This window comes from Pinus tabuliformis, chromosome 4_1 (assembly GCF_031772625.1).
Source record: "Pinus tabuliformis cultivar Carrire ecotype Pingquan chromosome 4_1, CPIR1, whole genome shotgun sequence".
Classification (NCBI taxonomy): domain Eukaryota; kingdom Viridiplantae; phylum Streptophyta; class Pinopsida; order Pinales; family Pinaceae; genus Pinus; species Pinus tabuliformis.
Genome location: NC_142303.1, coordinates 217566760 through 217580573, shown reverse-complemented (window position 1 = coordinate 217580573; position 13814 = coordinate 217566760). Strand labels below are relative to the sequence as shown.

The 13814-nt window shown below is 39.0% G+C and overlaps 1 protein-coding gene across 1 annotated transcript in view; it reads left to right on the top strand.

The window, feature by feature from the left end:
* Positions 1–910: 910 nt before the first annotated feature.
* The window catches only part of LOC149175011 (cytochrome b-c1 complex subunit 7-1, mitochondrial-like), a 55033-nt gene continuing 42129 nt past the window's right edge, over positions 911–13814 (top strand). Inside the window, exons 1-2 of the mRNA XM_089419489.1 lie at positions 911–1114; positions 1195–1352. Of these exons, the coding sequence (XP_089275615.1) occupies positions 1006–1114; positions 1195–1352 (267 nt within the window). The 5' untranslated portion in view covers positions 911–1005. The remainder of the gene's footprint in view (positions 1115–1194; positions 1353–13814) is intronic.

Genomic DNA, 13814 nt, shown 5'->3' with positions numbered 1-13814 from the left:
GTTCATAAAGGAACAATTTACTATCATGAATAACCCACTTGGGGGAACACGCATACTCACCACTGTTTGGTTCCCTGAGCTTAACCCGGGCCCCATCTCGTTAGAGCTCACATGCATCGAGAGAGAAGGAGCCTCTCAACACTATATTTAAGACATGGATGTTCTCGCTGAGATGGCAGAATGGGTGTTAGACATTGGGCATACACATGGAATTCTCAACCAATACATGCACATTGTTGATCTATATTGACATATGAAATTCCTCCTTGACATAATCCCGATAGACATGTTTGAGCATCGTGCACACCTCCTTCACTCTATGGAGCATTTGCATCACCGCATGAAGTACTTGGATTAGAAACTGAAACATATAGAGCAACACCTTGGCATTCCACCCTTTCTTGGAGACACCCCAACAACTACAAATTCTAATCTCTTTGCTTAGTCTTCTAATATGCTCAAACTTCCATTGATTTTTGACATTACTATCAATTCTCAAGGCCAATCTACCCCACTTTTTAGTTTATATATAATCAATTTTGGTATTTTGAATATTCTGCTATACTATCCTATACCTCTATGATTCAGTCTTAGTGATGAAAAAATGAGCTAAATCATCTAACATTTTCATGTACACTTCCCTTTAAAGAGTAATACGAAATTTACCCCTACATATACATATATAACTTCAATATTTTAAATATTGCACACCAAAATATATGATAGGATGGAAAACAATACGATTTATACATATAAAAACCAAACATTATTGACCACAAGATCAATTGCTTTTGCAGAATTATGGGGGTGATTTTTGACTTTTTGTAATATCAATAAATTATAAGATATGAAGATATGATATAAAAAATGACACCGTGCGTTCAAATGTAATATTAACCCACATATAATACAATATACAGAAACAGGAAGCCGAGGATAGACGTGGTTTAGTGCTTTGGAACCCTCGAAACCCTAGCCAGGACGAAGAAGAGCGAAGAAAGGAGCATGGCATCACAGATGATTAAGGGAGCTCTCTACAATGTAGGGAAGAAGGCCTTAGATTGGGTGGCCATTACACAGTGCACTGTCGTGGGAAACCGCCTTAGAAAATATGGTATTTTACATTCATTACCTCCTCTTGTCTCTCGCTTATTTCGTCCACTAATTTGGCTATTTTCGATTGATTTCTTGAAGGTCTTCGGTACGAGGATCTCTACGATCAAGCTGATAGCTTGGACGTTGAAGAGGCACTTAATCGTTTGCCCCCGGAGGTCGTGGATGCTCGCAATCAGCGCATCAAGCGTGCAATGGATCTGTCCATGAAGCACGATTACCTCCCCAAGGAGTTGCAGGTTCCATTATTCTCTCCTCCTTTATTAATGCCCATTTTGTTTAATTGAGGAAAAAGGGGGGCAAATATACAAAATACGAATAATCCATCAATTCCGTGGCCGTATTTCAACAAACCAGGAAGAGGTAGATTCTCCTTTTTGGGATAAAATGCTGCTTGTACATGATTTTGCATTAAAAAATACAGGCCACGTGAACCAAGATCAAAATCGAGCTGGTTTTAAACCAAAATCACGAAGCACCAAGACTTGGCTACTCGGGTACATAACCATAAAGATCAATAAACAGTGTCTGGGCCATCGGGCCTACATTTCAATTAAAACATAAAACCAGGCACATTAGTCCACCAGGAGTCGGCATAAATGTAGCCCGAGGCAGTGGCATTCACAAACTTTAAGGACTTGTCAATCCTGCCATAGGCCTCTAATTAAATCACTCCACCATTAAATCACTCCACCATTAATTCTGCCTATCCTAATTGATCACGAAAATGATGCCGACATCCCTTGAGAGTTTTCTGTTATCGGCAAATTTTATACGAATAGTAATCTATCGCTGAAAGCAATCTCCCTGCTGTTCAACAATTGGTCCAAGCCCATAAATCGGTAAGCTATTGCAGGTTTTGATCCTACTGAATAAATAACCAATTCATAATTGACTAGCAATGAGCCAGCTAACATGGGACAGAACAAGCTGAAGGTGTATGATAACATGTTTCCCCCATCACTACTGCTATCGACAGCGGTATGATGACCAAAATTTAGGGCACATCTATGACAACATTCATCCTCTAATATGCCATGAACTTCCATTGCATTCTCCAGAAAAGTAGTATAGTATAGAGTTATCACCCAGCCATAGATAGATAGACAGATAGAGATACGCACAGACAGATAGATAGATAAACAGACAGATGTATAAACAGATAGAGACAGACAGACACATAGATGGATAAATGGGCTGATATATAGACAGATAGAGAGAAATAGTTGAGTTTCAAGGGAGAGATTTGTGAAAGTTTATGGATTCGAGTCTGGTAGAGTCCCTTTAGATTAAGAATACGTGTTGTACTCTGGCGGCATTTACCTGGGCTCCATTCACAAAATGTGTGATGAAGTGACCGGAGGATTTTCCAGAGGACATTTTCTATGGAAAAGAAAAGATAACAGAGAGAAATATAGATAGACAGATAGATAGATAGATTGCTTGATCAATAGACATGTTCCACCAAGTTTCTGGGATGGGGGGATGTGAGAACAGGGAGATGCACAGGGGGGCATGTGGGAGCACCCCCAATCTTAGGGAAATTCAGGGGGTCTGGGGGACGTCGGTGTGTGTGCGTGTATAAACATGATTCAAATTCAATAATGAAATACATTGATTCATGCGTCATAAATGATTCAATGAAATATAAATAATAAAACATTGTATATATTGATTTAAATTCATTATTCTGAAATCTGATTAGTACTAAGCAAAATAGTAAATTGAAATTACTCAAACTCAAAAATAGTAAAAAGTGATAAATCAATGACTTGGTCTAAAGTCATCAGTATCTAGAGTCGAGACTCAAGTTAAAATAAAAAATGAACAATTGACGATGAATTTATGTCACCAGAAGTGGACCATTGACCCGAAAAGTGGGAATTGAAAAAAAACTGGACCAAAAAACCAATCGACCAAAAAATGCGTAAATATACAAATTTTGAAGGAAAAAAACTGTAAATATTCACGTGCATCCAGATGAACCCAAACCTTAATACGCAAATATGCAAAGTTTCTCATATATATAGTAAGGGTGCATATAACCAAAATAGCATCAAGTGCAATCCATATTTGAACCAAAAATACATCAACATAGAGGCTCTAGAAGTCTTTTGTAGTCCAAAATAATTCACGCTACAACAAATTCCTACATATCATCAAAATTATTGCGTATATTGGAATCCTCATCATCAATATCGCTCTCTAAGCATTAAAATAAGATAGTAAAAGCTTAACATGTCAAGTTGAGATTTCGTTTGAGTGCTAGGTACAATTTTACTAGGGTCATTGAAGAATAGTTCAATAATCAATGCCACCAACATCAATGTACATAGAGGTCTTGGTGCTCTTGATTAAATGCTAGTTCCATACCCTTATACATGATAGGATCCAATGGAAATGTTGTAATCTTCCCAAATCCAAATGTTGAAAACTGTTAAGTCCTTTAGATTTTGAATGGGATCGAAAATTATATTTTTTTTCCATATGAAATCCAATGAGGTTAGAACCACTCTCAAACATCTCGAGTCAATTAATGGTAATGTTAAAAATTTAAGTAAAAGGATGAATTTAACATTACTATTAATTACATAGCATTATTAGGGTCTTAGGGGTTGAACATTATGCTTCCCCACTCATCAATTATTGTTGTCAAACAAAATTCAGGGGGGACGCCTCGTCCTGTTTGAGGGGAGACGCCCACAAGCACCCCTTATGGGGAAACACTTCCCCACATTGGGGAAATGTTTCCCCCCGCATCTCCTTGAGTTTCCCCAACATGGGGACAAGGGGAAACTTTTCCCTAGGTGTCCCCTCGTCTTGGGAGCATAGGAAACGTGGGGAACACACCCCCACCTTGGGGATGCATTCCCATGGAACATTAATCAATAGTTCTTTCCTTTCAAACTCATCACTTGAACCAATTTGAATGCAGAATTTTGAACTTGATCAGCATGTGCAACATGAAATAGAAGATAACAAGGTGCTCAACATCCTAACAACAACATTCTAGAATGCCCCTTCTCATATGCACCCATAACAACAGCCAGCAACTCTGAAAAATCAAACATAGAACAGCCCAATTACTAGGGAGCAGTGAAGAAAAGGGACAAACCTTCAGTCTAACAATGCAGTCAGTGATTGTGTACAAATGAGCATATGTTCATGTTAATATGCCTAAAAAACAGAAATCTACGACTCAAAAACTAGCGGTGCACATTATTGCTACAATTCATTTAGGAGTAAAACATGCTAGCTGCAAATGCTAGGAGAACATCAACATGTAATTCATATCGAGCTGAAACAAGTTATTCAAATATTTCTGCTGGGACATACATATGCATGCATTTTCCACCACATGCGACACTTCTAGTTGCTTGCTTCTAGTTTCTTCTACTAGCAACAATTCCAGGCAGAAGTTAAACTAACAGCTCATGCATCAATAGATTGCCTATTTCTTCAAATTCAACATGGTGAAATCTGAAATATGTGAGTGGAACAAACCCATAATATAGAACAATATCATTCATGTTGATTTTTCTAGTAGAAATAGACTAGAACAATTTTCTTCAATGATATCTACATCCAATGATTTATTAGCATCAATTACGTATGATATTCAATATCATCAAGCGGTTATACATAATAAAGTTTCAACCATTAATTACAGTAGAGTATTAGAAATAACAATGAGACAATGAGACAAGAGACAGAAAATTTGGCTTGCAGCCAGGGCAAAACCCAAAAATATTTTTTTTTATGAGAGAGAGAGTTCATCGTCAATTTATGCAGAAATAAGACATCAAGATAACATCTAACCAATAACAAGAGCTTCCCACAAATGCCAAGCCTCTCGTCATTCTTCCTTCTGAAATTTGGCCTCCTCTAACTCCTTTCTTTGCTGGAACATAGATAAACAATAGATCATTCGATGATCCAAAGTGAGGAGGAGAGGTCTCATATTAATAATCTCCAAAGGGGGTCGAATAGATGCCTCAAAGGGGCCTAGCTGACTTGGGGCCGACTTGACACATGGAATAATTAATCCAAATTTAATTTTTTCTTTTTCCTTGATGAAAAATAGTGACCATGGCTACTAAATTTCCAACATTTCTTCTTAGCTAGGGAGGGACTTTTCATTCTCTCTCAAGATCAATCTCCCCGACTAATCCATAGGTCTCTCAGCAACTACCCAAGGGAGAGATCAAATGTACAAGTCTCTCTCTCTCTTTCAAGATCAATCTCTTTGACCAATCCATAGGTCTCTCAGCAATGATCCAAGGGAGAGATCAAATATACAAGTCTCATTCTAAGGAAAGATACATAACATCAAGCACTTCCCATCAATCAATATAGTTCCTGAGGCCAAACACTCCAACCATAAGCAATGGTTTCTCAGTCAAGCACAATGACCCAAGAGAGTACACAAGGTCCATCTCCCCAACCATAAACAAGGTCTGTCAATCCACGACCAAGGGAGGATCAGGAACCCCTATCTTGATATCAATCTCCCCGACTATATAGTCCCTCGATCCACGACCCAAGGGAGAGAACTCATCCTTCTCGACCAAACATAACATCAAGCACTTCCCATCAATCAATATAGTTCCTGAGGCCAAACTCTCCAACCATAAGCAATGGTTTCTCAGTCAAGCACAATGACCCAAGAGAGTACACAGGGTCCATCTCCCCAACCATAAACAAGGTCTCTCAGTCCACGACCAAGGGAGGATCAGGAACCCCTATCTTGATATCAATCTCCCCGACTATATAGTCCCTCGATCCATGACGCAAGGGAGAGAACTCATCCTTCCCGACCAAACTCATTGTCCTCTCAGTGAACGACCCAAGGAAGTGAACTCAAGATCAATCTCCCAGACCAATCCATAGGTTTCTTAGCAACTGCTTAAGGGAGAGATGACAAAATCAGTGTCCCCGACCAAACTCATTGGTCTCTCAGTCAACTGACCTAAGGGATCTCTTCATGCCTCAGAATTAAGCTCCTTGACCAGACTCACTGGCCTCTTGGTCAATTGACCTAAGGGATTGACAATTTTATCGACCATAATCTATGGTATCTTAGCTACAGCCCAAGGAATATGCTCATGATGCTATCAATCAATGCTCTCCCTCTCCAAGAGAGGGTTCTCAGCCATTCCAGGCTTCTTACAGAAGCAAACATCAACAACTTGCTCAATCGCAGATACGTATACCATGGTCGATTTTGGCACTAGATCAAACAAACCAACAAACAACTTCCAGAGCCAAAATGCTTCACAAACCAACTACATTCCCAACTTTAGACATGCTAAATCCAACAGAAACTTCTATGTCATTCAGGCTAACACAACCCAATTCAAAGAGCTTATCGGTAGGATCAACCAAGTCAGTGACAGAGTTGTGCAACTTATTCAAATTTTCATCATGGAGATGCCCGTGGACTTGCAATCCATTATTCCAAATCGCAACAAGGATTTCACCAGGGTCATGCTACACTTTCAATCTTGCGATTCATAAATCATCTCCCTCTTACACAGGACAAAGAGGTCCTCAACCCCCATTAGAAACAACACATAGTAGAAAAGGTCATGGCTCATCTTCAACATATTCAGATCAACATCGCATCTTCAAAACTTCTAGCCATCTTCATCTTGGAAGTCACAATTGACTTCTTTTCGTCATAAGATCAAAACATGTTTCAATTAGGCTGATCTTGTCTGCTCCCTCTGAGTCTAGAGCTTCATCCAATATGAGTCTTCTTGTCACAAGCTTTTTTCTTCCAATCTTTTAATTTAATGTAACAACCTTGGCAGGATTCATCATGTACCTACAATCCTCACTAGGAGGCCAAGGAAGAACAAATATAACCAAGCAAGATATACAAGGACAAGAAGAATAACAACAATAGCAATAATCAAGAAAGAGAGATGTAAAGTACTTATCTCTTGGAACGTGTTAGCTTCCTCTTAATCTTAGCCTTCTTTTATCCAACCTGCAAATCAACCTCATCATCAAGATGTCATTTCTTCTAGGAGCTAGGGTTTCTTCTTTTAAGTGGAAGCAATTAATCCATAAGTCCTAGACTTTCATCTCCAACCCTAGATAGGGTTATCAACTGTTTAGTGTTAAATTTCGACGAAACTCTGCAACTACTTAGATGAATAATTGAAAATTGAAACTAGTTTACTTTCATCAAGATACAAAGTTTCTTAACAATTCATATGCAACGCAATAAAAAACATAGAGATAAAGACACATGCACAAATTGACACACTCTTCATAGGAAACCCAATAGGGAAAACCTGCTTGCTTGATGTGGTGTTTTATTGATTGATCTTGGAGCAATTGAATCTATTACTAAGCAATCTGTCTCTCTGAGAACATACTTGTTCTTCTATTGATCTAGCTTGGACTTGCCATGCCAATCCTTGATCCCAACTTCTAAATCCTAGCGCACTTGTGATCTCCTATTGTTTAGGACACAAGCTCTTTATGCTCTCCACAAACAAGGCTATCTCACAACCTATAAGCTCTGTCTTGTCACACAAACCTTTGTGAACAAAACTTGTTTAATCCTTGTGCATTCGTCCTTCTTTTATAGATTTGATCCATGCTAAATTAGTCTAGTTCAAATATAGAACTCGATTTGTTGATTGACAAGTTAATTGAGAGTGAACTCTTTCTTTCTCCAATCAACACTAGAGTTCTTAACTTGTCCTTCCTTCAATCAAGACTGAAGTCCCCAACTCATTCTAATTGAACTTGTAACTACCACCCAATCTTGTAGTTAAACTGATGAAGACTCTTCTTTTAACTGAAGCTCCAACTCTACGCATGCTAACTTGATGATTATTCAGTAAAATGGAAGTAACTCATCCTAACTGAAGTCTAACTCATGAGGATCAATGTTACCAGAGTTGGAATCGGCAATAAATCGGCGAGGCAAAAGAGCGAAGAGTTTTAATCGGATTGGGAAAAAATCGGCAAAAAATCATTGAATTCATTAAATACAAATATACACATATATTGAATTAAAAAAAAAAAAACATTTTTCATTAATATTGGGTAAAGGCATGTCCAAACAATGCATAATATCAATAGATGTCCAAAATATCATGAATGAATAAGTATCTCATATATGTTATGAGTCCAAACATGATCCAAAGCACTGAGTCTTGAGTCCTTAGAAGCATATGCTTCTAAAAGTTTACAAAAAACTGCAAACTAATCAAAAAAAAATAAGCAATTAAGAGTCTAAGACTCTTAAGAGTGAGAACTAGAAGCGATTCCTTCCACTCCTTCGCTTGCTTGACGCTCAAAGTTCTCCAAGTCATGAAGGTTTAAAAGAGGAGGCTCCTCTAATTGAACCCAGTCTGCCACATTTGTAGTTTGCAAATCTATCTCTTCAAGGTCGATTGGTGAATGATCCATACCTGTCATTATCATGAGACATTGAAATGTGAATTAAAATTTCACTTTGAAGTTTGAAGTTTGAACTTTAAAGTACGAATTAGATTATGAAACCTTCAAATTCAAGCTCTTGAGTCTCACCTAGTATTTGTTTGTTGCGAAGTCGTAGATTGTAATGGACAAATACAAGGTCATTCAAGCATTTTTGTGTCAATCGATTGCGCTTCTTAGAATGTATTTTCTCAAACATGCTCCAGTTGCGTTCACAACCTGAAGCACTACATGCTTGGTTTAAGATTCAAATGGCAAATCTCTTCAAATTTGGCGTATCACCACCAAAGTTTTGCCACCAAAGACCTAGCAAGTGGTAAGGGTTTGTGAGTAGAAGTACTAAATAGTAAAAACTTAAAAAGAAAAGAAAATTTAATAAAACATTTAACATACAAAATAAAGTTTAAACAAATTTAATGAATTGATGAAGCCTTCAAGCTTGGTACCTGGCAACATCTTAGACCTTTCTCTTATAGCACTGGTATAGGCAAACAATTTAGATGGCGCCCTATAATCTTGTAGTTGGGAAAAGACACGACTTTGATGTTCTGGATCAGGGAAGCACCTTTCCATGCATGTCATAAGTCCTCTGCCAACCTCCCCATCCTCATTAAATTTGCTCTTATCATAAAAATATTGTGGGTTTAAGAAGTACCCAACAGCATGTAAGGGGGAATGCAATTGCCTATCCCAACGTGCATCTATAATGTCCTAAACAGGCATATACTTTGTCTCATCATCCCCATATCTTCTTTTGATGGCCTCCTTTGCGAGATCCATCGCCTCAGAAATGTAACCCATAGCGGGTTTGTCACCATCAACCATCCTGAAAGTTCAAGCATTCAAATTTAAAGAAATATGAAATATTGTAAATAAAAAGAAGCTTGAAATGAAATTTAAAAAATGAAAAAGTTAAAAGACTTGAAGTACCTGAGAACTCTAACAAGGGACTCCGTCACAGCAATAATCTCTTTGGCATCTTTCCAGAAACCATCATTAAACACAAGTGCAACAATTTCGATGCCTTCAAGGGTCTTGGAATGTTTATATCCCATCCACTCAGGTCCCAAGAACATCCTCTTCAGATTTATCTTTTGCTCAACCACAGATTGCAAAGATATGAAATTTGTTGCAAATCTAGTCACTGCAGGTCGAACAATTTCTTTACCTTCAGTGCATTTTCTCATAGTGTTTAGGACAATAGTGTGGTTGTATAGGTATTTGATTATGGATTTTGCCTTCTCCACAACCTCGTGTATCCAATGAAGCTTACCAATGCCCTCAAGCATTAAATCTATGCAATGGGCAGCACAAGAGGCCCAAAAAATAGTGGGGTGCCTAATCTCAAAAAGTCTACCAGCAGCCATATAATTAGCTGCATTATCGGTGACAATTTGTACAACATGTTCTTCTCCCACTTCTTGAACGACTTCCTCCATCATTTCACAGATAAGTTGGGCAGTCTTAACCTTGTCTGAAGCATCCATTGATTTGAGAAGCATTGTGCCTGCGGGACAAGATACAAGGAAATTTATTAAAGTTCTATTCCTCTGATCTGTCCATCCATCATTCATGATGGTGCACCTTGTTTCTACCCATGATGAACGAAACTCAGCTAGCACAAGCATGACATCTTCAACACTCTCTAACAACATATCTGTCCTAAGGCTCTTTGATGTAGGGGCTTTGAACCCTGGACCTGCAATAGCAATTGCATCAATCATAGCTTGCTAATAAGGACTTTTGGCACAGTGGAAAGGTATGTCAGAATAGTACCAAAAGTTAGCAATGGCCTTCCTTGCTTGACTATGGATATTTTTTTTCCAACCAGTGGCATCCAAGGTAGGTTGGGAATCGGGTTTCGTGCGGGGAGCAAAAAAGGTGTTTATGTTTCCACCTCCAGTGTTGAAGGAAGGAGTTGAAGGACTAGTATGGCCTTGAGTTTGACTTGGCCTTGGAGGCATGTGTGGGAAACTTGGGAACGACATTGAGGATTCAACAGAGTGAGGTGACATGGGGCTAGTGGTAGAAAAACTATCAACTCCAAGAGTTCCTATTTCAGTATTTTGCTTTGCTTTCTTGGCATTATGCTGATCTAACATATCAAGGGCCAAGGTTGCTTGGTGTTTGACATTATCGTCAATCTTGCTGCAAAGACCTATATCATGGCCAGGTATTTGTGCAAGGTGGAACTTGAATCTATAAATGCCTCCACTACATTTCGTTTTGAAAAATTTACAAAGGAGCCTGGGGTCTCCGGGAATCTTGTCACAATAAGCCCAAGCAAAGTCCTTCTCTCTTGGCATTGTTGTTGCTTTGAACTTGTGTTTAATTTGTGGCTTCTGTGAAAGACAATAAAAAATCAAATTTAAAAATGATCCAAAAATTTAAAGTATGCTAGAAATCTAAAAAATTAAATGAAGACAGAGGTCAGTAAACAACAGTCAACTAAACATATATATTATAGAGATTATGCAAAAGGCAAGTGAGGATCACTGTTATGGAGCAGTATTCTAATGTACTAGGAGTCTAGGAGATAGATAGGTGTGACTCTGTGAGGATCACTGTTATAAAAACAGGGATAATTCTAAAGATAGGCTATGGGTAGAGACCAGTGAAACAGGACAATTTTCACAGGCTATGGGTAGATACTAGAGACCAAGCATATACCCCAATGAAACTTATCTATAAAGTCTAGTTGCCTAGGCCCTATGTATAGCCTGTGAACTTGTTTGTTCCAGTTTTGAGTGGCTGTGAGCAGAGACCGAGAATCAGATTCCACTGGGACAGAATTTGTCAGTTATTTTATATGCAGAGTTCAAGACAAAGGAGCGTAATATTGAGAGTCGTCTATAGGATCATCATCATTATAAGTGCAATGGCTTGTATGCTCTCTACTGGTCGCCTGGAGAACTACTCTTCTTGCAACTCTCAATTAGATTTAGTGCAAAATACACACAACTCATATTAAGCAAAATACACACAACTCATATAAAAAATCCAATTCTGCCCATTGTTTTGGCATAATAAGCTTTCAAAAATTATTTGTCTCTACATAGAAAAGAAATCAATGCAGTTGGGCTTCAAACACAGTGAATTACGAATTTGATAATCTATTGAAGGTTAAGCTGGCATCATCAAAATATTACTCCATGCAGTTTGTGCTTGATCTGCGTCCTCACTGCCACATTCGGATTCTTCACAGCCAAGCTCATCATGGCTTCACCATAAAGCGTTCCATTGAGCTCTGCTCTGAAGAATCCGACTGTGGGACTGAGTGCGCTGAGCTTCAAATCCAACCTCTCATTAATGTCTCTACAACAACAACTCGATTGTAGGGCCCTTACAACTCATATAAGGGCAATGGATTGTATCGTCTGAGCTTCAAATCCAATGTCTCATCCAATCCAATCTCTCATTGCATAAGGGAAATATGCAAGACAAAATTTGTCAGTTTTTTTTTCAATTTGCAAAGAATTTAAGGCCGAAAAAAAAAGTTTGGAAAAACCTTAATACTAATTGCAGAAGGTCGAAATGCCTCACAAAACTTGTCTGCTAGTCGTGGACGGTGGAAGCTCTGGAGTCTGTGGCGTAGATGGCTCTGCGGCGTAGTGGAATGGCTCTGGAGTCTGCGCGTCGACGGTGGAAGCTCTGTGAGTCTGCAGCGTAGTGGAATGGCTGTGCAAGTCTGCGCGTCGACGGTGGTCCAATATAACGACAACTTGAACCCTGATAAACCTAAACTGAAATCTGGTGAGACTCGAGAAATCAGCAAAGTCGTGTTAATCGGGTAAATCGGCAGACTCGCGAGTCAAACTTGTGTTGACCACGAGTCAAACTCGGTCAACCCGATTTGACTCGCAGAGTTTCGGATCGGGACTTTTCACCGGCGAGCAGATTATGAATCGCGATTAATCGGCAAAATTGGCGATTCCTGTTTCACTAATGAGGATAATTCGAGGTCTTCATTGGCTAAGGCACAAGCCAAAAGATCTTGCTCGCTACATTTTCAACACTCCCTCTTAGCGAGGAAGGTACTTCTGGAAGAAACTCTTCCACTTGGATCTGTCTTCAACACCACTACATTATCCGCTGCTGCAACTGCTCCTTGTGAACTAGAAGACTTCCTTGCTTCTTGTTGCGAAATCTGATCTAAAGACCTATTCCTTCCAACCATGCTCCCGGGATCCTGATCTTGAGCATCCATCAATGTTAGTTCACACAAACAGTTTTTGGCAAATCTGGAAGAGGCCTCCCGCCCATCTTCCAGATTAGAATGCTGAGTCTTTATATTGATCCCAGCTTTAATATCCACAAAAATTTCCACAAAACTCTGCAACTACTTAGATGAATAATTGAAAACTAAAACTAGTTTACTTTCACTGAGATACAAAGTTTCTTAACAATTCATATGCAGCGGAATAAAAAGAACAGAGATAAAGACACATGCACAAATTGACACACTTTTCTTAGGAAACCCAACAGGGAAAACTCGCTTGCTTGATGTGGTATTTTATTGGTTGTTCTTGGAGCAATTGAATCTATTACAAAGCATTCTATCTCTCTGAGAACATACTTGTTCTCCTGCTGATCTAGCTTGGACTTGCCCTGCCAACCCTTGATCCTAGCGCCTAAATCCTAGCGCACTTGTGATCTCCTATTACTTAAGACATAAGCTCTCCGCGCTCTGCACAACAAGGCTCTCTCACAACCCCTGAGCTTTGTCTTGTCACACAAACCTTTGTGCACAAAACTTGTTTAATCCTTGTCCCTTCGTAGTTCTTTTATAGATTCGATCCATGCTAAGTTATGCTAGTTCAAATATAGAACTCGAGTTGTTGATTGACAAGTTAAGTGAGGGTGAACTCTTTCTTCTTCCAGTCAACATTGGAGTTCTTAACTCGTCCTTCATTCAGTCAAGATTGAAGTCCCAACTAGTTCTAACTGAACTTGCCTCCTGCCCATCTTCCAGATTAGAATGCTGAGTCTTTATATGGATCTCTGCTCTAATATCCACAAAACTCTGCAACTACTTGTGCCTCTTGGATGATCTTCTGAGATGTTTGCTATGCAATATTGACAGGGAATGCATAGACTCCATGAATTGCGTGTTAGCTTTAACTAATTACCCAGCAGTTGTTCTCCTTCACTTCAGCACAGCATAGACGGTAGATTCAGTTTAAAAAAGTTCATCCTCCTGTGATCCCTATGCAGCAGCAGTGATGAGCATATCTGTACAA